Source organism: Hemicordylus capensis, chromosome 1, assembly GCF_027244095.1.
Source record: "Hemicordylus capensis ecotype Gifberg chromosome 1, rHemCap1.1.pri, whole genome shotgun sequence".
Classification (NCBI taxonomy): domain Eukaryota; kingdom Metazoa; phylum Chordata; class Lepidosauria; order Squamata; family Cordylidae; genus Hemicordylus; species Hemicordylus capensis.
Genome location: NC_069657.1, coordinates 147,187,458 through 147,212,523, shown reverse-complemented (window position 1 = coordinate 147,212,523; position 25,066 = coordinate 147,187,458). Strand labels below are relative to the sequence as shown.

The window sequence follows — 25,066 nt, the reverse complement described above, 5'->3', positions numbered from 1 at the left end:
TGGGAAATATGGGATGGACATTAATTTTTCAGGTCATTTAAACTTCAACCTGAGTTTGCCATTATGTATGTGGGTGACTTCTCAATTAGTGTAAAACTAATAATAAAGTTAAATCTTTCACGTATAAAACAAACCAGGTTCAAGTCATGCTGTGAGGCTCTGCTACATTTAATTGGATCTTCTGTGTAATGAAAAGTCACCCAGGGCAGAAATCTACATAGTGCTAGCAACCTGAGTGGTGCCAGGTGTTACGCTGGCCTGTGTTCTGGATGGTTATGGCTGTTCTGTTAGAAGAGGTCAGAATCTTTTTGGTGCCCGAAGAAGCTTAGGACTACATTTCTGTCTGAAGTTGGTAGTCAAATCACATCAGGCTGGGGTTCCATATAGTGGTCAACAGCCACAAGATGGGGTTTTTCTGGGCTAGCAGCTGTATATGTATGGAGGATCTTTGTTGCATCTACCAAGAGAAGCTGTGAGATTGGCCTCACAGGAACTTGCCTGTTTCCTGTTCAGTGCTTTATTTCTAAACCAGAAAATGTTGCAGTACGCTTAGAGGTTGGTTTAGCATGCTGGCAGAACTTCCTCTAGGTTAACTGCATAGAACATCATTCTTCACATCTGCCAATTGAACTAACAGGGACCACTGCAGTCTGTGCACAGGTACACTATGGCAGCTGTGGGAATTTTGTGAGACCAATGAGCACACTGGAGACCAATCTCTCTCTCTCTCTCTCTCTCTCTCTCTCTCTCTCTCTCTCTCTCGTACAGATATGCACAGTTAATATTACTTTCATATTGCTGATCTAGATGCCAAAACAGCAGAGCATAATCCAGGTTTTCTGGGACATTCATAGTGGCTTGGAGTACCCTGCCTGGCTATTGCACACTCAGTGTTACTGCTGGTTGTGGCTTACCTCAGTTATTTGTGAAAGAATTAATGAGAAAGGTTTCAAGAGACAATGCTGCTTCATAATGTTTGCTGATCCCCACACAATTTGAAAGATGGACAGGCACTCTGATTAAGCAAATAAAAGTAGAAGCCCATAATACTGGAGAATGCAAATAAATTTTTTAAAGTGTTCTGGCATTCCTTACATTCCCATTGCAGATTTTAAACTCTGCCTCATTCTGCCCCTCGCCTCTATTTGGCTTCCTACATGCAGATATCTCCGATATCACACTGGCTTCTTAGATCTCTTTTCACAGACCAAAAGAACTGTCTCCAGATTTTGTGGGCAACATTGTCTCTGGCAGATGTTTGGGCAGAGTTTTCTCTTTACTATCACTTCCTTAAAAATGATTCACATGAATACATTTGATCACAGCAGATGGTCATCATGTGAAGGCTTGGTTGTATGAAACAGCTCAGCTCTTGTCAGCTACTATGCTTTCTTTTCAGGCAAAATACATAACTTCTAAATGGAGGCTAACTTATAAACTTCAACTGATCGTGTGAATTGGTCCCTATACGTAGTTTTGAATCTATAGTATATATGTGTTTCAGTTGCATGGAGAAACATGTAAATTTCTGTTGCTATCTTGCAGAACCAACATGATTGCTGAAACTCATGCTGGAGATTTGCACACTGTTCACTAAGCAGCAACTACAATGAAGAAGAAAAGAACACAGGGGAAAATAAGCTCACCTGAACATGTGATCTTATTTTGTGCCAGACAGAATCCATAACATCACAATAGGAGAAACTAGGGAGAGAGCAAGGAAAGGCCACCAGCCACAATGGCCTAATAATATTTTTCCATTCTTTGGGCAATAATATTTGCTCCTCTTCAAAGCACTACAATTTGAATGGGCTCATACATTGATTCTGATGTTTCCATTGTAGATGCTGCAGATCAGCTGCTCACTAAGGCTATAATCCTATGCATACATACAAAGAAGAAGAAAGTCCCACTGAATTCAGTGGGACTTAATACCAAATATACATACATAGCATCAGCTTCAACTCAGTACTTACCCTCAGTAAACCTCTAGTGTCGATAATTCTTTAAACTGCTTCTGTGAGATATTCTCTGTGTGTTGGTTGTTGTCTTTTAACTTTGTATTGTGGAGGCACTGTTTTCTACATTGATTTCTGACTTCCAGCCAAAACACGTTCTCTTTGTTCACATTTTAAACAGCCAAATACATTGTTAGCTGATGCAGTAGGGTGGAAATAGCCTTATGCTGCAGAGGGGCAATCAAGGTGGGGAGGGGAATCCATGCTCTCACCCTCATAGGAACATAGGAAACTGCCATATACTGAGTCAGACCATTGGTCTATCTAGCTCAGTATTGTCTTCACAGACTGGCAGCGGCTTCTCCAAGGTTGCAGGCAGGAATCTCTCTCAGCCCTATCTTGGAGAAGCCAGGGAGGGAACTTGAAACCTTCTGCTCTTCCCAGAGCGGCTTCATCCCCTGAGGGGAAAATCTTGCAGTGCTCACACATTCCCTCGAGCATAGGGAAGCATCATCTGGAGGCAGGGAGTGGTTCAGCCAGTATCCTGTAATTATATACACAACTGCTGACTGGTTAGCAGCCTCCACTGACATCAGTGGCCTGCAGCTGTGCTGGGAGTTGCTAGCCAATCAGGAGCTCTGTACTTGCCCAATGCTGGCTGACTGACCAACCTTCCTTAACCTATGCCTCTGAGTATAGCACATGGGTTCCCCTCCCTGCCCACAACTGCCCTTTAGGGATGGTGAGCTTATTCTGCCCAACACAGTACTGCACTGGTCCCTACTATATCAGCCACTCCTGACTAAACCAGTGGCTTTATTCAGTAGCAGCTTTTGCCACCCACATGTTCTCTCTGATCTTGCCTAATCATTCCCTTACTCTCCATCTACCCCTATGGGACTTAGATATCCTAAAACAACCTGGAGGACTGTGGTTTTTTATGCATGGATAATATGTTTGCTCAGCCTGAATACGCTTGAGCCAACCAGGCTCACACAGTGGAATTTGTTTAGGAATAACCAAGCTGGTTGGCTTAGAAATGTGTGGACATTCCTGTGTCACTTGAACTACCAGTGAATTTGCTGGTGAGCACTGCAAGCTATCTGAGCAAGTTCAGAGTGGAAATTGCAACTTCTCATATGATGTGTGATTTTCACATTCTTATTATTTATCCAGAACCTTATTGACTTCCATAAAAGTCCATCCATGTAACATGCTATGTAGCTAACCCTTAGATTAAATTCTGGATATACACGAGCATTCCTGAGGGACAGATGAACTTGATACTTGAAACTGAAGTTGTGTGTGTGCATGTGCACACTGTATCTACTCCATGCATAAAAACAACCTTTCCCTCTACCTGTTGTGTTCTTGCCACAGAAGCTGAATGTTCCCTCGGTGCTATCAGTAACAGCCCCAGACAAGCGTGGCTGGTTCATCCATCCCTTAGGCGGCAAGCAGCCTTTCCCCATATGGATGATGTTTGCTTCTGCCATTCCTGCACTGCTGGTCTTCATTCTCATCTTCATGGAAACCCAGATCACCACGTAAGCACCAGGCCTCCACCCTGTGGGGCAGCTCATTCTGCACCTATCACACTGTGGGTACTCAGTAAACATTAAATACTTGTAGTAGCTATAATGGGAGGGGGCAGGAAGCCAGAGCCAAGGGGATGAACAGAATGAGCCCTTCTGAGGGGCTGTGATTACTAAGCTCTTCACTTCATTTATCCTTGCAGTCCACATTGCACAAAAGGGTAATGTACTCTCAGGGACTGGTTAGCTCTCACAGAACACAGGAAGCCTTTTCTGCAGCCTGGTTCACATCGTTTGTCCTGCCTGCTCCCTTTACTGCCTGTCTTCTCTTCTCCAAGCCTCCAGCTAGGAAGAGTTTTTGGGAAACAAACTCAGAACACGCCTTCCCTGTGCCTCTGCCCCACACCCACCACACCCCTTGCTGCTGCCAGAGAATATATTAGGCTGGCCCTTGAAGCTCATGTGTGTTCTGCTGACCCTCTCCCTTGCAGCCTGATTGTCAGCAAGAAGGAACGGAAGCTACAGAAGGGGTCAGGCTTCCACTTGGACCTGCTGCTCATTGGTACCATGGGAGGGCTCTGTGCCCTTTTCGGGCTGCCTTGGCTGACAGCTGCCACCGTCCGCTCGGTCACCCATGTCAATGCCCTCACCGTCATGAGCAAGGCCATTGCACCTGGTGAAAAGCCCAAGATTGAGGGAGTGAAGGAGCAGCGTGTGACAGGAGTGTTCATCGCCGGTCTTGTTGGTGAGGTCCACACAGAGGAGCTTGTTCTCTGAAGTGGTTGTGTTTCTCTTTGCTCATTTGTCTAGGTTGTCTGGGTTTTGCTCTGCAGGCATCTTTTGGTGATGTACAGGCTCTGTCTGTTTCTACTGTACTGTGGCTTGGATTGCAGAGGGGTTAGGGCTCTTGGTGGCTAGCCCTTCAAGGGCAGTGGACATGCACTGTAACTGGCTAAATTAGCAAATCTTGTCCCGTCAAAACCATAATAATCCTGTGTATGTATATGAGCATCAAGCACTGCCCTATGTATTCACAAGATTATACCTGTATGACGGTGCCAGACATTGCCCCATCTTTACATTTGTATGTGAGAAAGAGAATTCAGCACGATGTCCTTCTCTTGCAGGCCTGTCCATTGTCATGGGGAATGTATTGCGCCAGATCCCACTGGCTGTGCTATTTGGGATTTTCCTGTATATGGGTGTGACGTCACTGACAGGCATCCAGCTCTATGAGCGGCTCCTCCTCATCTTCATGCCATCCAAGCATCATCCTGATCATGTCTACGTTGTCAAGGTAAGTGTACTGGAGGGGCAGGTGGAGGTGGAGGGATAAGTCCAAAATGAGAAGCAGTGATGGGGAGTGGGGAGACCATGCAATGGCTGACTGAGCGAGCATGAAGGAGAAGAAACCACTTGGTGTCTGGGATACCACACTGCTTTATGTGGACTTGCCATTCCATGGAAGGGAAATGGGTGTTGTGCTGAAGGTCTGGTGCTTCATCAAGCGCTAACAAGTTCACCTGCAAAAGGAGGGTGCCTTATATAGCTGGCTTGTCCCTAGGTGAAGACATGGCGAATGAACCTTTTCACGCTCATCCAGCTAGCCTGCATCGTGCTGCTGTGGGTGGTAAAATCCACTGTGGCATCACTGGCTTTCCCATTTGTCCTGATCATGACAGTCCCTCTCCGGCAATTCCTGCTGCCACGCTTGTTTCACGAGAGAGAACTCAAAGCGGTAAGCAAACACTATTGCTTGGTGACTAAAGTTATGCTGGGAGCCCCAGCCCTGACTCAGCCATTTGCCAAAAATACAGAAGCCTGATCTGGCCAAATGGGCATCATCCCAATCTGGGGACCTTTTATGGCTCCACAACAGAATGCCTGAAGTGAGACAGCAAGGGACTTTGTTGTCACCTTCTTTACTTCACTGGAACAGCAAAGAGCAATTTTGTGGGAACACCCTGGGACTGGGCATTTCCCCAGATACACCTAAGGCCTCTGCTCTGTAGTAAGAGGAATGGCCTTGGGTTGGATGGCTGCTTACTCCTCTCTTTCTCTGCCCTTCCTTCCCACTTGCAGCTGGACTCAGAGGACGCAGAACCAAACTTTGATGAAGATGGGCGGGATGAGTACAATGAGCTTCATATGCCTGTATGATCAAGCTGGCATGTGTCCACTGGCCTTGGTTCTCCCCTGGCTTCATGGGATAGGCCTGCTTCCCTCATGCTCTCCCTGAACAACCACCAGGCAGAAGTGGCTTTGAGCTGATCATGGGTCTGGATCAAGTGACAATTGTGTCACAGTCCTTCAGGAAGCTCCAAGCCATGAGGGAAGCTTGGGCCAAGCAGAGTAAGAGATGCCGCCTTCTTCTGAACAGACACAGAATGTGGGGCCAGCCCCTCTTCCTCCCTCAAACCTTTGCTAGTGCTTGCTCTGTGCCATATGTAGGCCAGAATAGGTACCTCAGCTTCCTCTCCTTGGAAGACAAGCAGACTCCACTGCTTTCCTAAGGGAAAAACAGCAGCAGGCCAGCATAGAAAAGGGAAGAGAGCAACTAGGCCCTGCCAACAGTGCCAAGTGATGCTGTTCATGCAGAGCTAGCAGATTCCTGGGGTGAGGGAAATCACATCCTCCAACTGGTATCTCCATGCTGAACCTTATCCACTCAGTCCTATGACTCTGCCCTTGAACATTCAATAACCTCTGATCCATTTGCTGTTCTACATGATGCTTTTAGCTGGGATTTCCTGTCTGTGGGAAACTGACTCTTCCATCTGAGGAATGGCAGCGATGACTGCTGAAGATAGCAAGGTGCAGTGTGCATTAGCAGGGCCTGCTACACCCTGATCTGCTCTGTGAGCATGATGTGGGGACTTGTGCAATATTCGTGCACATCTGTATCTGCTCATATATGGCATTGTTTTGGTTCTCACCATCTTTCAGGTTGCACAAAGGTTGTCCAAAGGGCAAGCAGTTATTTATTAAGCAGATCTCCACTCAGTTATGAAACAGAGGAGAGAAGAGACTTGCTAACATAGTCTGGAAATCAGGAACAAGCTAACCTAATGACTCAGCAAAGGCTGTATAACCCATACAGAACTCTCACTTAGGAAACTGTTGCACAGAGTCAACACCACTGTGGTGGTGTTTTTCTCCAATCACTGCCAAAGGGTGTCAGGGGACACAGTTATAGAAGTGGGGGCCATAGGAGCTAAGGCTGGGACCTAGTCTGCTGAACCATTTGGGACTATATATGAGCAAGGCTCAGAGCCCTCGTCAGGTCCAGCAGAAGACAGGAACTCTCAATATCTGAGTCGTAGGCAGGCAGCAAAAGCATGGTATTTGCCTGGTCCACAGAATAGAAGGCTCTGCTTGGTTTCCCAGGTTCCCTGATTCAGATGTCAGCTCCCTTTCCAGTCTGTTTAGCTTCATCTTGCTCCTTGCTCTAGCTTCCTCCTCCCAGCCCCTGCACCATTCTCCAAACTCTGCTACTGCATTTCCCACTTTATTCGTGCTTTGAAATGACCCCCATCTGGGACAAGACGTACCAGCAGAGCCAAGTCTCAAGAAAGGCTACCTGCAGCCTGGCTTGAACAACTGGAATGGAATGTCCCCAGCCGGGTTGGGACCAAGCACCCTACATGTGTGGCTCTGACCCATTGCACTGGTGGAACCTTCTGCTTCAATGAGTTCTCTGTTTGTTTGTTTGTTCCCCAACACTTCCAATCAGTGGCTCTCAGTTCCTGGACTTCAGCTGGCTCAAAAATCCACTGGCCCTTCCATCTCTACCCCCTCATCACTTCCACCAATATCTGCCTTGTGTGTTCTCTTAAACCCTGGTATTCTCCCCCCCCCCACCCCATTAGCATATAATGAAAATTCAGGTTTTGTGGTAGGACTAATTTGCATAAAACATGCATTTGTTTCAATCACTGAATTTGAATTTTTGGAAACAATACCTTGCTTCCTTGCTCTTCATTGGTGAGTGGCATGCATCTAGTCATGTCCACTTCACAGGTGGTACAGTTCAAGGGACTGAGCTCATGCACAAGCACCACACTGTTGGAGTTCAGTGCAAGGTTCCAAAGAGGGGTTGCTCTCCTACAGATCATCATATGGATACTAGGAAACTGTGAAGTGTGTTCTGGGGAGAGCACTATGAAGTCCTGTTTTGTGACTGTTCTGTTAGATTATGTATGTGGAATAATGGGGTGTGCAAAAGCATCAGCCACAACTCTTGCCACAGGCAGGCATGGAACCCTGTGGCTTAAGAGTCTCTGGCTCATGGCACGACTCAGGGACGGCATCTGCTCCCTGCCTATTAAATGGAGGCTGTCCCTACCTACCTACCTACCTCAGGGGCTGCCTGCTGATGGCTGGATAGTTATGAGGCCATATGTATTCCTCTACGTGTTCCCAGCTGGCTGCCAGCCTGCTCCACTCACAGACTGTGACCTCCAATATGCGCTATGTAGCCAGGATAGGAAACCTGAACCATAGGGGCAGAGTCCCTGGCGCTCTGCCTGTGCATTGCCAGTCTTCTGAATGTAATAGGAATGGATATGGTTGCACCAATAAATCTTTCACTGGAACTTTGTGCCTGGGTCCTGTTCTGAGCTCCAGGAATGGGTAACTCACAAATAGCCATTCACGTAGAATTGCAGGATTGCATTAGAGTAAGGATTCCCTTTCCCTTTATAATGTGTGTACCTATATTAGCTGCCTTTTCTGGACTTGGATGTAGAAAGCAAGGTGTGCCTTTGCATCCCTGTGCTTGGAAGCTCTAATGTTCCTCCAGCCTCAGAGTGACCATCATATATCAGAAATGTGGCTGCTTTATATTGTGTGAGACAATTGTTCCATCTGGACCGATATTGTCTACTCTGATGAGCAGTGGCTATCTCAGTCAGGCCTTTCGCTACCTGCATTCCTTTAACAGAAGATGCTAGGGACTGAACTCTGGGCCATATGCATGCAGAGTGTGTGCTCTCCTACGGACCCATGATCCTTCCCCAGGCAAGCAAAGCCAGTGACAACATTGTGTGGCTGAGAATCAGTTGCACAGTTGGGGATCAAGCAAAAGATGCATGTATGTCCTCATGAAACAAGACACTGAACAATGAGATGGAATAAAAACACAGCAGCTCCTAGTATTAAGACAAAAACTAACTCAGGTAATCCCTCAAACTGGAACAGCCCTTTTAGGGAGGAACTACACATTATATGCAGGTGGGTTTAATAAAACTGGGATGGCCGCTTCTAGTAAGGAAACAGAAGATGAACACACATCTGGAATCCTGTAGGCACGGAGGAAAGCAGCTTGAGGAGAGGAATTACAGCAGAAAAGCAGTGGACAAGAGAAAAGTGAAGCACTCATCCCCTGCTGTTTCTTCCCTCTAAATCACCTTTTCTGAAAACTGCTTTGCCCTAACAGGAGCAGCCACCTGGGTTTTGTTACAGGCATTTGTAAAGTCCAGTTCTGGCCTGAACAAAGTTTTCCAGACAATGATTTATAGCTGCTTCATGACAGTTACAGTTATGGGATGTTTGATGGCAAACTGCCCTTCCCAACTTTTTTCCTGGTGATTGGTCTTTCAATGTGTGAAACAACAGTCTTTTCAAAGTTGTACATTTAAACAGTCCTGAAAACGGCAGTGTGGAATATTGCAGGAGTTAGGAATAGCTGTGTGGGAAAATAGGATTGAGTTGGAGGTGTGGCTATCTGCCTGGGGGTTGCCTTTGGGAGTGTTGGCTCTGCCCAGCATGCCCCCTCCATCCCACACCTGGAAACATCTCTGAAATCCTCTTTCCGGTGGCCTACAGCCCACTTCCAGACACTAGCTAGCTTTCTGGTGTTTTCCCTTACCTTCATCTTTCTTCACTCTCTCTTTTTTAATTAATAATGATATGCAGTATACATGCTTATGAGTATTTGCACAAGCCTGCAGACCCACTAGCCATAAGATCTGTCATGTGGGTTTGTTTTTGTTTTTTGGGGGGTTACCTCTGGATTCTTCCCTGGGCACATGTGCCTTGTATTCCTCCCCTTTTAAAAAATAAAATGCTATAGAGTATTTGCATGAATGCACATTTGCACAAAGAAACTTCAACTGCTGGGCATGTATTCGTGAGGTCTGCTGACTAGCATGACTTCAGGTCATGGCTGATTTCGTCAACATCAGAGATCAGTTCTTATTTGAGATTTGGTCAGCTTTAGCACCCAGCTTCAGGTTCCTCTTCTGCTTCCTTCTGTTTGGTCAGAAAGCCTTTTAGTGGCTGATACTCCATTTGGGGGCAAGCACTTACTTGCCACCAGAGGAAGTAGCCAATTCCATTTTGAGAATAGCTTCATGAGCCCAACACATGGAGCCCCAGTGTGTGTGATAAACATAGCAACTCAGCTGGAAAATAGCTGGTAACCCAAGTTGAACCATGGCATTCCTATTGTGTACATATGGTTTTACAATAATCAGGTAAATAATAATTATAATAATTATTCTAGTAATAATTATGGTGTAAACCATAATCAGGCTCTTAGGGCTGTGATGCTATCTCTTCATTCCAGATATCTGATTCATTATCCCACAATTTTCTTAAACGTAGCCACAGGACATCTCTCACCCCCACCCTTGCAAACTGAATTGAGGACACAGCACTAGGGGAAAGGGAGCTTAACCCTTCTCTGACCATCATTTTCCTGCTCTAAAGTGCCTGCCCTGAGACTGCTTCTTTTCCCACTGAGGAAAACGTGAATATTTTCCTTGTTGGGACAAATGGCAGTTGGTGGGTGGAGATTTAGAAAAGAAAATGGCATGGATGAGTTTTAAAAAACCACCCCAACACTCTGTCCACAATGCAGATGGTGGGGACATGGCGGTTTTTTGGGGGTGGGTGGGTGAGTTGGGGAGGAAACAAGATGCCTCATCTGGGTGGGCCTTTAGCTTTTGCCTTTGCTTCAACCATTCTTTCTGTTTCCATGTCCAATCCCTGCTCCTGACTCACAAAGCTCTGGATCTCAGGTCAGGAGGATTTTCAAACAGTGTTTTACTCCAGCTTCACTACAATTAGGGTAGAGGGGAATTCAGACAATGGGGGGATTTACCGCAAATTCAGTACAGTAGTAGCAATGTGCTGTTCATACAGCCAGGAGCATTACTCAGCTTATTTTCATGATGACTGGTCCTTAATACGTATTATACGTATCTTTTAAAAGCTGCAATTTGGGAGAGTGTTGAAAATACTTGTGTGCCATACTCCAGCATTTTTGTGAAGCTGTATGGATAGACCCCTGAGATGGAGGTAAGGCTGTCTGGGAGAAACTTTGGGGAGTGTCAGCTCTGCTTGCCACCCCGTCAATTCCACTTTTGGGCAGACTTGCTTCTTGTACCCTGCACTCTACGTCCAGTCCAGAGCTTCATCCAGGGGTGCACCAAAATCATTGGGGTGCCTGGACCCCCCAGCCACGAGCGCCGCCCCCACGCATAAGGTCCCCCAAAACCTCCTTTGGGGTCAAACCCCACCAACCTCTACTGTGTTGTTTTTTTTTAAACTTCTTACTGCAGGTGAGGGGTGGCCGTGGGGGGAGGGGGAGCAGAGCAGTCCTTTCCCCTTCTCCCTCCCTCCCCCCCGGCGGCGGAGAGACCGAAGGGACACTGGCCACATCCATTCGGGCCAGCATCTTTAACAAAGTGTGAGGTGCACCTGCGCTGTCTAGAGTGTGTCGCAAGCAAGGTCTCTCTGCCACCAGGGGAAGGGAGAAGGACTGCGCCGCTCCCCCCACAGCCACCCCTCGGCTGTGGTAAGAAGGGGGGGGAACAGTGGAGGTTTGGTGGGGTGGGTGCTTGATGGATGCTGAGGCCCCCCCGGTCATTTGGAGGCCCCCTCCCGGGCCTTGGAGGACCAGGCCGGGTCCCCATGGACCCGGGGTTAGTGCACCTCTCGCTCCATCTAATACTGATTTTTTTAATCCCCTCCTGCATTGTTCTAGTGCTCTAACAAGAGTACACTAGAACAACAGACAGGTCCAGCTGCGAACTCCATGGCAGGTTTCAAGGCAAGCTCTGTAGTGGGGGGATGTGGGGGAAGTGGAAAATTATACGCCTAGTACTCAGGAAAAGCAGAAGGGGGGAGTTGGGAAGCTCCTGTTCCCTTCCACCTGGTTATCCTTTTTAAAAAAATCACATTTGAAAAAATTAAATGCAAGAACACCAATACATCAGAGCATCCCAGCAATGTTTCCTTTCATAAATGCAGAAAGAAGTAATAGCAGTTCCTTGGTGTCTGGGGAGGGGCCCTGTGTGGTGCCCTGCTGTTCCATGAGATATCCTTTTCAATTAGGAAGTGATGTGGTGGATCTTCCAGTTGCTCTAATGTACTGGGGTTTGGGTGTTCTTGCACAAGAACATTGTTGGAAAATTATTTAAAAAAAAAAAAAATCTCCAGGAGGCTTTACAGACAGGGCTTTTATTTCAAATCCACTCTGGAATGGAGTGTGCCAGTCCACATATTAGCTGGATTTACCTCAAAGTCCCTGTGGGCTATCAGGGACCAGGACAGAAAGGACTTTGTTCCCCCCCCCCCCCACAATGGAGGCTATGCATTCTGGCTTAGCCTGAAGTATGTCCAGCTTTAAAAAATCCTCTAGATCCAGAGGCTTGTGTGTGGCTGGTGGGCAGGGGGACTGAGGCTTCTGTTATGCCCCGCCACTTCTCCCTTGATGTGTGGAGTGGCCATGCCAGTAAATCAGCATTTTTCAAAACTCAGTGAAGGGGAGTTTGACAGCAGTTTGGGGCATGGTCTGCTCTAAGTGATTTGCATTTGCAAGCGCAGCAGTGGGGTGGGGAGGTGTTGTTGCAAATTGGTGATACTCTGTTGAGGGAGTCCAGAGGGGGAGGGAGAAATTCCTGAGTTAAACACAAGCACAAACTGCAAAATGTGTGTCTTCCTATGTTTTACATAGGTTTTAGATATGCAGAATGGATGTAAGCTGAGCCCTTTTTTGTCTGAGCTGATTCTATTAGGTAGGTGTGTAGAGGGAGAGGCCAAACATGAGATGATGAAGGCAGTCACTCACAAAGGCAAGGGTTAAGTATCCTGCTGTTTGATTCAGAGGCTGCTTGGCAACCCATTTTGCCATTCTTCCTCTCTTAGCTGTCAAACTTTAAAAAAAACAAAACACCACTCTCTTGCCTCTTCTTCTATGGTGTGATTTGTGATTGGTTGGACAAAAAACCCGGAGCAAGTAGATGGGAATGCATAGGAAAAAGATCTGCCAGGGAGTGCTTGGAGGAGCCAATGACTATATGAACTGTCAATTTAATTCCCCGAATTAAACATCTTGCAAATCTGCTGCAAAGCAGCTTCAGTATTCAGATACCCTGCAGCATGAAGGCACGTGTGAATAACTCCCAGGCAATAGTGAAAATGGAAAACACTTCCATTGCAGAGGGAAGATTCCCTCCCGCCCCAGTCCCACCCCTAGTGAGACTGCAAAAGGTGGTTTGGAATTCGTGCTCCATTACAATAGCTGGAACTGCCCATTGATCTAGTACACAGTTATTGTGCAAGAACATCAGGAAAATAATTTTTCTAAGAACAATGTTTTTTCAAACAATGTAATTTAAATAAATTACATTTGGGGGGATCACAGGGACCACACATGTACTCCTCCTCCTCCTTTCAGTTCACTACCTGGGCACAGGTGAATGTGGCAATTGGAAGCAGGAGCCTCCTCTCTACAACCCTATTTGCCAGAAATTGGTGGGATGGCCCAGAGGGAGCTGACTGTGTGAACAAATCAACCTTTGAAAAATCATAGTGACCAGCAATGTGAACGACCCTGATGTACTCCAATTTATGTTTGTTTATGCTTGTACATGCTTTATATACTCTCATCCTAACTTACACCACTTCCTCCTGCAGTGAAGCCCCCAGTTTGAGAAACCTTGAGGAGCACCTTTCAGTTTATGGAGCTCCCTACTGCCACCCTGAGGCCTCTTGAGATGAATGGTAGAGTAGTATTCATAACCTGAATATAAGCCAGTTTCTAATCTCTTGTCATTCTCTTGGGTGCCTAAAAAATAGAAAACCTGACAGAGCTTTCCAGATTTGTAATGGGTGGGGTAAGCAGTGGGCTTGCTTTTCTGGGATGAGGATCATCAGGGGGCTTATCCCAGATGAGAAAGAAGGTGTGTGTGGGAACACCATGCACTAATCTTGCTTTTCTCCCATATAGCTGAATTTTACTGTCATTCACTCCAGTATGGGAAGGTGAAGTGCTGCTCATGGTGACACTGCTATACTGAAGCCTGACAGGGATCCCATAGAGAACTGAAATGTGCACTTGTGCATTCATATATGCATGCACATACCAAGATCTTTGCAGTATATAAGTTCCTCCTTTACATATACTAGGCCCATCATGGTGATAGGCATTTTGCTGTTCGGTGGTAATAAGTATAATGCTTTTGGCTATCAAAACCACTTTGTGAACTAAAAGGGTGTATAGTTTTAGTGACAGTAGCAAATGGATTACACTCCAGCATGCAACACTGGGCAGCTGAGACGGGCTTGGGCAGGGCTTGTTTTCTAAGGAAAACACAAGACAGATCCTGGCTGCTTGTACATGGTCCACATGGATAGTTTCCACCAAGAAAAAAGTAATACCATACACATCATTTTATTTAATTATCCAAATGTATAACCTGCCCATCCCAAAGCCTCAAGACCACAAACAATGTTATTTTTAATAAAAGCTGGATTTCTGTCCCCCCAAAGCTAGCTCAGTTAAAAATGCTCTACAGTGTTTCCACATATTTGTTCAAGCTTAGGTTCTCATGAATCATCAAGGGGAAAGAGCTTCATAGTTGTTGGGCAGTTGCTGAGAAATCCTTGTGTGCACTCTTGTTATCCAAATATGGCCCATGGCTTATATTGTTAAACAAATGCTATGACTCAGTCTCATCACTGTGGGCTGTGGAGAGGGGGGAAGATTAAATGTATGTTGATTTCAAGCCATTTAGAACTGCATAGGTGAAAACTAGTATTTCAGATTGTGCTATGATCTCTGTATTTCAGAGATCATAGAAAGCTGGTGTAATACGCTCTAGGTCAGGCATCCCCAAACTGCGGCCCTCAAGATGTTGCTGAACTACAACTCCCAGCATCCCTAGACACAATTTTTTGTGGCTGGGTATGCTGGAAGTTGTAGTTCAGCAACATCTGGAGGGCTGCAGTTTGGGGATGCCTGCTCTAGGTGAAAAGAGAGGGATAATTCTGTTCTGCACCAGTTCTGGTATCCAGGCCTCAATGGCAGCCCCACATTACAGTAGTCTAGTTAATGAAGCTAAGATTAGGGTGGTACAAAATGTGATGCGGTCAGAAGCAAGTTTGCCTTCATGAAGAAGGGGGCAGCCAGACAGTAGAACTCCCCCTCGCCAAGATAATCTGTCTCAGCAATAACTATTGCAGTCCGACACTCCCTTCAGTCTCCAGGGCCAGAACACAGTCTGTTCAGACACCCAGAAATGTTTGAGGAGAGGAGTGAAAGTCTGTTCTGCTGGCTGACTGGGGAAGATCACAGGAAATCTCTTCCGTACCTTGCAATAACCCTGCAAGCTCCTGGTAGCATTCCTGCAACTGGGAAACAGACAAGAAGAATGGCAACATTGAAGCAGTGGCTCCTGCATCATATAATAGAACAGTACCCCCCACCACAGGTGGCATCTCCCACTTCCAAAGGAGATCCAGCATTTCCACTGTTTGTTTCAAAATAACTCACATTGTATGAGAAGGGCCACCTGTACTTTCCCTTTTCCATCCCTTGGGCCCAGTTCCGCACAGCAACAGGCCACCCACCACCTTCTTGTGGCAAGGGAACTCACTCCAATGTCCGCTCATTGCTGTTCACTGCTTGAGGTGAACAGCAACAAGATGCCCAGGCCCCACCCCTGGGCTGGAGCTGACACTGCCCTGCCCCTTCACTGGCCCTGCCATCTGCTTCACCAACCCAGGCACTCTTATTTAAATTTATAAATCACCTAATAAAACCTCTCTAGGGGATCTACATGAAATTCAAAAAATCCAAACACAACAATTAAAACAATATACAGGGGTGACACCAAGTGACACCATCTGAAATCTGCTCAAGAGGTAGGAACAGAACCACTGTAAAACAGTGAGGCTATTCTCACTATGGGGGGAAATCGAGCTAAAGAAGCCCAGCCCTGTTTTTTCCCCATCGTGAGAACCAGCAGGCGAGCCCGGTTATTCTCTGGCGGCTAGCCCGCCAAAGTAGCCCTCCCCTTTGCCCAGGTTAGCGGAGCGAGTATTCCGCTAACCCGGGTTTCCTGATCATGTGCCACCATGGCACAGCTCCGCGCCATGGCGACACACGAGTAGACCCCCAAGCGGAAGGGTGCAAGCAGCCTCCCAGACTCGAGGGTCTTTCCAGGATGCCTTGCGCACTAGTGCCGGGCATCCTGGAACTTCCATGACTGATGGAGCCAGCAGTCGTGTGGGTGGCCAATCTGGCCGCCCAGGGCTGCCTTTTGATCATCTGCAGGGAGTGCAGGCTAAGCCCTATCTCCCCACAAACCCCCTTACGGCTCTTCACACTGATCGTGTGAAGAGCCTCAGTGTCTCCCAGTAGGGATGTGCACGAACCGGTTCGAAGGTCTGGCCAGTTCGACAGCGGCGGCAGGGTACCTTAAGGAGCAGGAAGGGTGCTTCCCCCACATTTTCCCCTCCGGTGGTGTCTTTAAAAATGGTCCCGTGGGGCAGCAGCTTACCTCCATGCCACTCCATTACACATGTGCACGTCACACACCCCACACACATGCACTGAAGGTAGGTGTCTTAAATAATGGTCTAATAATAGCCTCTTTAGGACAAGGAGACATCCCACCTGGTGCACTACCACTGCTAAGCTGTTTATACAGCATGAGGCAGCCAGCTGGCTTTTCCTCTGTGCTGCTGTGCCAATCCCAGGTCTCTCCTCCTCTCACTCTTGCTGTCTCCTCCCTCCAGCACCAAACCTGTCTGCTTTGTCTCCAGACAAGCAGCACAGAGAGGCTAGCCAGCACTCCTGGAGGCACAGTGCATGCTGCCTTGCTCTGTGCAAACAGCCAGCTCCATCAGCAGCTGAGGCTGGTGGTGGCAAAGGGCGTGTCTGGGCTGGTGAGGTGGGGGGTGGACCAGTAAGGGAGTGGGGTGCCAAGGGTGGGGGGAATGATCAGAGATGGGGCAGTAGCAGAGTTGAAGTGGGGGCATTGACAGCAGGCAGGTGAGGTGATGCCCACAGCAGGCAGTAGGACAGGATGCCCACACTTGCTGCCCTGTGACACACTTGCCACCTGAGGCTGTTGCCTCACCTGGCCTCATGGGGGAGCCACCCCAACTTGCTCCATTCTATTCCTGAGCTGGCAACAGAGAACCCACCAGTAGGTTCCACAGTTTGTTAGCCCCAGCCTCTTACTGTATTTATTGGACGCAGAAGGGCTGGCCTGACCTCCAACTCAAGCAACCAGTCACCCCACAGGATGCTCCTGTGGTATTCCTCCAGTCTGAGCTGCCTCTTGAAGGCATCCAGCTCAGGAAGGGCTGTCCAACACTGCATGTCCGACACCTTCCAACTGTCTTTCTCCACTTGTTGTCCAAGCACTTCCAGCTCCCTTTCCTTATCCTCCCACTGAAGCTGCAGGTTAGAAATTCTCTGGTTTGCTTCCTTGATTTCTGCTTCCAATGCCCAAGAACGTTTCTCCCTCCACAGTAGGGACATGAGCTCTCCATGGATCTCATATAGCCTGTTCCTTTCCTGGCTGGTAGTTCTCACACAGGTGTCTGCATTATTGCTGCTGCTGCTGCTGCTGCTGGGTTCAGACTGAGACAAAACTCCCCTCTGGTCAGGTTTGTTTTGAGGCAGTCTGGGCTGGGAAAGGGGCCCATTATACCAGCGTTGTTCCATGGTACCTATCACCAGTCCTGCCCCATTGCACCTCCTGGTTGCAGCTGGATCCAAGTGCGCCGGGTGAGGGCTGTGTGTGCTTGCATGGAGTTCCACCCACTGCCTGGCAAGCAATGCAGCAGCCAAGCTTTTGTGAAAGAGGTCTGGGACCAGCCTCAGTACTTTTATAAAGGCATGGATGTTAGCAAAGCCCTGCAGATCAAGCCTGCTTTGGGGGCTGAAGAACTGCTCATCAATCGTGCCCCCTTTCAGAAGCAAGGCCCATTTCCTCCTGAGAGAAAACAGGTGCTTAGCAGTATGTGCCACAGATGTTGTCACACTAGAGCTATGTTCTTGCCTGCGTCCAAGTGGCAATGCACCAATTGGGTCGTCATTAACGTATAGATTCTTGCACAAAGGAAATACAACTTTGGTATCAAACTCCTCTTTCAGTGAGCCTAGGTACCTCACGTAAGAGACAAACCAGGAGACATAGCTGGGAATGTCACCATTCTTGTGGCTAGCTGTAATCCTCACTATATCCTGTCCATCCCACTCCTGGGACTCAGCAAGCCCTTCCAGCTCCTCAAAGCTCTGAATATCCACTGTACCACCATTTCCAGAAAGCAGCAGAAGCACATTGTAAAGGGTCTGAATGTCAAAGGCCTGTTGGCAGCTTCTTACATGTTCCTTAAAGGACTGGATTTCATCTTGGAGAGCAGAATACAGGGTTTCCATAGATGTCTTAGGCATCCTGAGAAAGTAGAGTGAAAAATGATTGGTTAGGCCAAGAAGATTCAGCAGGTGATGCGTTTCCTATCATGGCCCACCTCTCTATTCTGGGAAACACTTCATCTGCTGAATTTCTGCTTCTCACACTGTTGTTAAAGGCAAAGATACTTTTCCAGAAAACAACTGGTAACCCTCATATTAGTGTGACATATGTGGTCACAGCTATTATTGAGACACTAAGCAGAGGTCTCTCCCCACAAACCACCACTCTCTCTGCAAGAGGATTATACCTCATTTCCTCTTGCCCCACACCTCTTCCAGCTCTCCTGCTACTCTCTGCTGTTGGAAACTTACTATCTCCAGGATCAGCAGCCATCTACAGGAAGAAGAGTCAGGTTACTTTACATTGCATCGAAAAGAAGGAGGGATAAACATCATTTGCCATGGACACAACAACAAGTTGAGACTTGCTGTCAGTACTAACAGGCTGGCAGGAAATTCAGTCCTTATATTGCTAACCATCACCGATCAGGGGTGCAAAACATTTAACTGATATAGTCCAAACTCACTGATAAGCAGGGCTGGAAGAAGGAAATTTTTGAAATGGTGTACTAACAGAACAGGTAGCCAGATGCAAAGGAAGACAGGATCCCATTTATAATTAATAGCTACATGGAAGAGGGGATTCCTGAAGGATGATCGTTTCTCATCTTTGCATAACAAGCAGCACCCTCATTTCTTCTGCTTTACCATTATGAAGGCTGCAATCCTATGGATATATACTTGCAAGTCAGCCCCATTTAATTCAGCGGAGCTTCCAAGCAATCATGCATGGAGTCAGTGTCTTGATATTCTGGTTAGTACAAGTGGTGCTCCACGTTAAGTGGCGCAGCAGGGAAATGCTTGACTAACAAGCATAAGATTGCCGGTTTGAATCCCCACTGGTATTATATCGGGCAGCAGCGATATAGGAAGATGCTGAAAGGCATCATCTCAGACTGCGCAGGGGGAGGCAATGGTTAACTCCTCCTGTATTCTACCAAAGAAAACCACAGGGCTTTGTGGGCACCATCAAGTCGAATTGACTTGATGGCACACTTTACCTCTACCTTACAAGTGGTGCTCACTTATGCCTGTCTCCAGCAGCAGGAAAGTTGTTTGGGATCTAGGGGACTTGGGAATCTATCCCAACTCTTTAAGCAGCCACTCTATATTAATGAAGAAGAGGGAAATGTGTTAGATATTATTAAGTTAGCACATAATAACTCCTTGATTAGCTGGAGGGTGATATTGGGCTGCTCTTGAATTGGATGCAAATTGTTGCTAGAAGGCAGGGGAGAGAGGGAGTGGATAGGGAATAATTGCAGGCTTGATTGCTCTGCAGGTTGACTGGGGCAGTGGCAAGGAATGAGCAGGAGAGGATTTGTTGCTCCTGGATCTGCCTAATGTGTGGAGCTTGTGGAAAGGCTCCAGGCCTCAAGAAGAGAGAGCACTTATTTCAGGAGGTTCTTCTGGGTGTAAGGATCACTACTGCACACCTCCATTTCTGATCCTTGGCAGAGTTGTAGTTTGACCAGCTTTTTTCTCTCCCGGCAGGGCTCTTGTGGCAATAACAGTTCTGTAATAAGCAGGGACTCAAGAGGTGCAGCTTGTCCCTACATGCAATTGCATTGATGGCAGAGGTGGGGGGAACTCCACTTGTTACACAGTGGTGCAGCTGTTAGGCACAGAGACCTGGCTGCGATGGCGGCAGCAGGCCAGCCTGGCTGGTGGGAGCAGCAGGCTGTGGCAGCCTGCCCAGCCAGTGGGAACAGGAGGCAGTGGCAGCGGTGGGCCAGCCCAGCTGCCGGGAATTGACAGGCAGGCAGAGGTGGCGGGCCGGCTTTCCGGCCAGCCAGCAAGTGCCAGGCGGGGCAGGGTGGGGGGAGAGACAAGATGCTCTGTGCCCGGCACAGCTAGTTATTATTTATTCACAGCAGTAAACGTGCAAATAATTGTAGCCCTTGATTCTTTAGCCCTATTATTAAAAAGGTAAAGTGTGCTGTCGAGTCGGTGTCAACTCCTGGTGGCCACAGAGCCCTGTGGTTGTCTTTAGTAGAATACAGGAAGGGCTTACCAATACCTCCTCCCACACAGTATGAGATGATGCCTTTCAGCATCTTCCTATTTTACTGCTGCCTGATATAGGTGTTTCCCATAGTCTGGGGAACATACTAGTGGGGATTGAAACTGGCAATCTCTGGCCTGTTAGTCAAGTCATTTCCCGCTACTATTAGGGAAGTGATAATGTTGTGTCTGGGGTTTCTGTAGAAGAGGAACCAGTCTGTGTATGTTAGAATCTATATCCATCATAACACAAAGGTGAATAGACAAGAAATAAGAAACTGATTTATGTGGACAAAGGACACTTTTGACCAGCATTACAACAGACTGCCCAGCCAAATGTGGCACATAACTCATGTCGCTAAATTATTGGGAGAGATGCCTCCTAGGGATGGTACAAGGGACTTCCAGATAGGGTGTTTTAGTCTGGGATTGTTCACTAAATTTTTAGTGGGTGGGAGGGAGGAAGTCACACAATATTGTTATCCATCCTTTTTAGTCTATACTTTCCCTGCACTTAAATGGTCAAACACTAATGCAGAATACCTGACTCCCCCCCCCCCCTTCAGAACAGCAGTACAGCACAATGACTGCATGACTGGACTGTTAGTGTTACTGTTTCATTTTTTTGAGAGGTCCATGGTGTTGGAAATTCTCTGTGGTGAGAGAATCCCTTTCTCATTATAGCAGAGTGCACAGAGGCACAACACAGCGTAAATTTAGTTAGGCATGTGTGTGTGCTGAGAGTAAAGTAACCTGGAGCCAATTCATAGTTTCAAATCAATATATAAGGCATTTATTAAGGAACTCCATTCTAGACAGGAAAGTGAAGAGTTAGGATCTCTAATCTATCTATCTAGCTGGATGCAGATGGATTCTGCATCTTCTCTGCACACATGGTGCAGGGAGAGGAGCTTGCCATGTTGCAAGGTAGGAGGACAGGAAGGGAAGAGAGAGAGAGGAAGGAAGTTAATCCCTGAGATTAGCAATCTACATATCCAAAGGGATAGTGTCAGAGCAGTGGAGAAGGGATGACCAATGTCTTGACCCTCTAGCCCTCTGACTTACTAGTCTGTCCTCCACTATCTGAGACAAGAGACAGCACAAAATCCTTTAACTTCCAACACATGGTAGATGCAATAGATACAGGAAGGGTAAAAGGGGGAGCAAAATTCCCCCAATCTCTGATTAATAGTGATTATAGTAACTGTGGGGTTTTTGGTGAGTATCAGAAAACTTGTGGTTTGAATTTCTACACTTTTCTATGTTGGAGCCCTGGTTGGGATCCAGTATCAACTCTTCCTTCCCTAAATAAATAACTATTTTGCTTAATTTCCTACTTTGCCGTTCCGAGACACATTGACTATGGATGCAGTCTCACATCTGGGGAAGGAGGCAGAAGACTGATGGCAGCAAAGCTATCCCAACACCTAGGCTTTTTAGCCCCACTTCTGTGAGATGAATAGGAGCCAGCTCCCCATGCCTGCTTGCTGTGCACCTAAAAGAGCACAGGAGCCCTGGCAGAAATGGGCACCACCCCTCAGTATCATGAAACATGTACATGACTCTCTTTAGGGGCCCAGTAAACAATCTCTTCAAACAGACAAAGCCAGCATCTGCTGCTGCTGCACCCTGGACTCCAGTCCTGTTGGTAGAAGCAGCTGAGCAGGCTGCTGAAAGGGGAAGAGGATGAGCCATGAAATGGCTCATAGAAGTAGCAGCCCAGGCAGGAGGACAGCAAGGTTGGAGTGGGTCCTGAGACAAGAAGGATAGGGCCCTGCCCCTTTCTTCCCCTTCACCATGTCTTTGCTCCAGAACAACAGTAAGGACATGGTAAAAAACACCACATTCTCAGCATACCCCCTCTATCACTCCTGTGCAAATAATATTGCATGCTCCCAGCCCTCATCCCTCAGGTACATTTGTCCCATCTTGTTCAATTATAGTCAGGGGTGCAGCAATAATTGCCGGCGGGAGGACAAATGACTCAGGCCCCTGACGGAGGGAACCCCGCCAGCTTGTGACAAGCTTGCTCTTCCCTCTCCCCCAAGCATTGCTGATGTATGAATATATGAGGTGGTTATAGGAGGCATAAATGTAAAAAAAAAAAATGTTTTATAGGAGGCATAAATGTAAAAAAAAAAATGTTTCTGAAAGGGTCTGTGTGCACGGGGAGCATGTGCTACTACCTACATAGGAGTGAGAGAAAATATGTGCTGAGGATGTTTTGTTTTTCATCATGTCCTTACATCTTCACCTTTTGTCCCAGGCCTACTCCAGCCTTGCTACACCCCTGATTATAGTCATGTCCCTGGGTGCAGTCCAAGGAGGACACTAAAAATTACTGAAGTGGGATGGGTAGTTTGAAACTGAATGGAAGTCTCCTGGGCTTTATGTGCCACAATAGTAAACTCTGATTTTGCAATCAGATAACTAGGAGGGAAACACACTCTTTGTTCCTGCTCTCTGCTTCTAGCACACGGTGATCTGGATAATGTGGGTGAATTTACACAGGGTTTTGGCATAGAGGACTTAGATGATCTTTGGATCCTTTCTAGCCCTCTGATTCTATGACTCAGCCATATAGAATGGTGAAGCTAGATGAGATCCAAAAGGCAACACGGGTAGTAGGCGTGGGGTCGGGTGAGGAGACCAGGCATCTGGCATAAAACCATGCAGTTTTTAAATTCTGACAAGAAGGAAGAACAGCCTGCAGGAAGATGACGTATGAGGAATGTGCTGGAATCTTCTGGTGATAGCCAGCCTTGCCACTGGAGAGGGATCAAATAATTTTACTGTTATTTCCCTGAAGAGTGGGAAGCTCAGGGTAGCCCTTATAAGGGGTCCATGTCTTTTGGAGAAAATAGTGCTGGAAATGTGTATGTTACATCTGTAACGATCAATCTGTTCTCACAGATTTACAGGAGTGATGGATGGTAGAGATGCAGTGCTACTAGTCCTCAACCTAGGGCAAAAATCGGTGCAGGCTCAGGGTCCAGCAAGCTCCAACACAACAACAATTTTTGCTCAGACTCCGTTTTCAGTGTGGTGCTTTTCGGGAAGCTCTAAGCACAGTGGTGGCATCAGAAAAAACAACTGAGGGGGCACAGAAGGGGCAAAGTGCATTTCTGGGTGGTAAAGCTGTGACACACACATTAGAGTTCTGAAACAGAAATGGGGGGCAACTAATTTTCTGGGTGAATGCTTGCCCCCACCCCTGGAACCACCCTTGTCTAAGCATTCCATCAGACAAGGAAGAAAGCTACAGCTCCATGGCTTCTCAGTTAACCCAAACTGGACCCACCCTGCATAACAACATAATCTGAACTTGTACAGGGTGGTGAAACAAGGCCCACAGTGGCACACACAGTATGCATGACTGAAATCAGCAGACTCATTGCATCACCATGGAACTTCTGCTTGTCCTTTTCAGTATGAGCTAGCACAGGTAACAACTCCAAGCCAGGCAGAAGGAACATCAAACCTTTTAACTCAACTGCATCAGAAACATTTTACCCATACTGAAAGAAATATGCCAAACTTTGGGAGAGATACGGCTAGCCATGCAAATGTTCTCTGCTTGCAAAAAATCCAATTTCAGCAATGCAAACATTTTCATCCACTTGTAACCCAGCTTCCTCTCTATGCACCCCAAAGTAGCTGTCAAAATGTCATCCCGGGGCTGAAACATCTCCCACAACCTACACTCCAGTCTGCTGGATACAAGCTGTTGTTTCAATGCTCATCCCACAAAATGAAGTAAGGATGCGGGCTTTTTTGCCATAAGCAAATAAAATGTTTTATGCATATTAAGAAGAAGTTGGATACTTGCAATGAAACACATACAGTGGAGACAGATTCTCCTCAAGGTTCATCAGTGACCACAACTGGAAACTGAAAGGCACAGAATTCCACCACTACAAACCCAGAGAGGAGAAAACTACATTCAGCACAACACTGAAATACCCACACTTTCTTCCATAGTACTCCAAATATGAGGAAGTGTATGCAAGATACTTCCTCAAATGATCTTGCATTGAGCAAGACTTCCCATAAAAATGCGGTGTGGAGAAATAGTTCCTAATCCTGAGAGAATTGTTACAGGCATGACAAAGTCTTTTTGGAACATTTATCAGCTGACTGAGAATGGGCTGCAATGAACAGCAGTGAAAGAGAATCAGCTGCTGAAATAGAAGCAGTTGATACCATTTTGAATGGGTTATGCCCATCTCTGTGGAGAAAGTAGTGGAATTGATGTTTTGGCAACATATGACCTTTCCTGCTCATAAGTTGTTGTTAATAAAGTTAGAGCCCTAAGTATTCCAACACATTAGGAATCAGTGTGTCATCTGAACCTGCCAACCCAACTTCTTACTGACCTTATCAAGCCAACTTCCATCCTTTGTTTACTAATCATGGGGTTGGAGTCAGTATCAAATTGGTTTGGCCAGCTGTCAGTTGGATTTGGGCAGGTTTGGATGAGGGTGCGTGTGTTACACCACAGTGCAAGGAAGTGGAAGGTGGAATCAAACATTTATTGCTTCGCAGCTCAGCAGATACTTTTATAACCTGGTTACTCTCTATCTAGGCCAACTCTAAAACTATTCTAGGGTTTCCCTCTCCTTTTCCCCAGAGTTCTAATAGATTTCCTTTTTAAAGTGGCAGTACTATATTAACAATATCAACAAAGCTTTAACCAGACTGGATTGTATTTCAAATTCCTTTCATATTCTCTCCCCACCCCATCAAATACCCCTCTTTTTACATTGGTATACATTAACCAGGATAAAATA

General features: G+C 46.8%; 2 protein-coding genes across 15 annotated transcripts in view; one reads left to right on the top strand and one right to left on the bottom strand.

Moving 5' to 3' along the window:
• Positions 1–9,570, top strand: part of SLC4A3 (solute carrier family 4 member 3) — a 77,677-nt gene extending 68,107 nt beyond the window's left edge. For all 4 annotated transcript variants that reach the window (XM_053246672.1, XM_053246687.1, XM_053246698.1 and 1 more), the window contains 5 exons: positions 3,339–3,505; positions 3,985–4,238; positions 4,621–4,790; positions 5,058–5,231; positions 5,576–9,570. In XM_053246672.1, the coding sequence (XP_053102647.1) occupies positions 3,339–3,505; positions 3,985–4,238; positions 4,621–4,790; positions 5,058–5,231; positions 5,576–5,653 (843 nt within the window). In that variant the 3' untranslated portion in view covers positions 5,654–9,570. The remainder of the gene's footprint in view (positions 1–3,338; positions 3,506–3,984; positions 4,239–4,620; positions 4,791–5,057; positions 5,232–5,575) is intronic.
• A 5,145-nt stretch (positions 9,571–14,715) lies between these two features.
• The window catches only part of LOC128335629 (uncharacterized), a 32,899-nt gene continuing 22,548 nt past the window's right edge, over positions 14,716–25,066 (bottom strand). For 7 of the 11 annotated variants that reach the window (XM_053274237.1, XM_053274255.1, XM_053274228.1 and 4 more), the window contains 2 exons: positions 16,971–18,192; positions 14,716–15,133 (listed from right to left, as the gene is read on the bottom strand). In XM_053274237.1, coding sequence (XP_053130212.1) covers positions 15,008–15,133; positions 16,971–18,192 — 1,348 coding nt within the window. In that variant the 3' untranslated portion in view covers positions 14,716–15,007. Of the gene's footprint in view, positions 15,134–16,970; positions 18,193–18,524; positions 18,567–25,066 lie in introns of those variants that run through there. The other 4 variants (XR_008311672.1, XR_008311673.1, XM_053274281.1 and 1 more) reach the window with 3 other exon arrangements.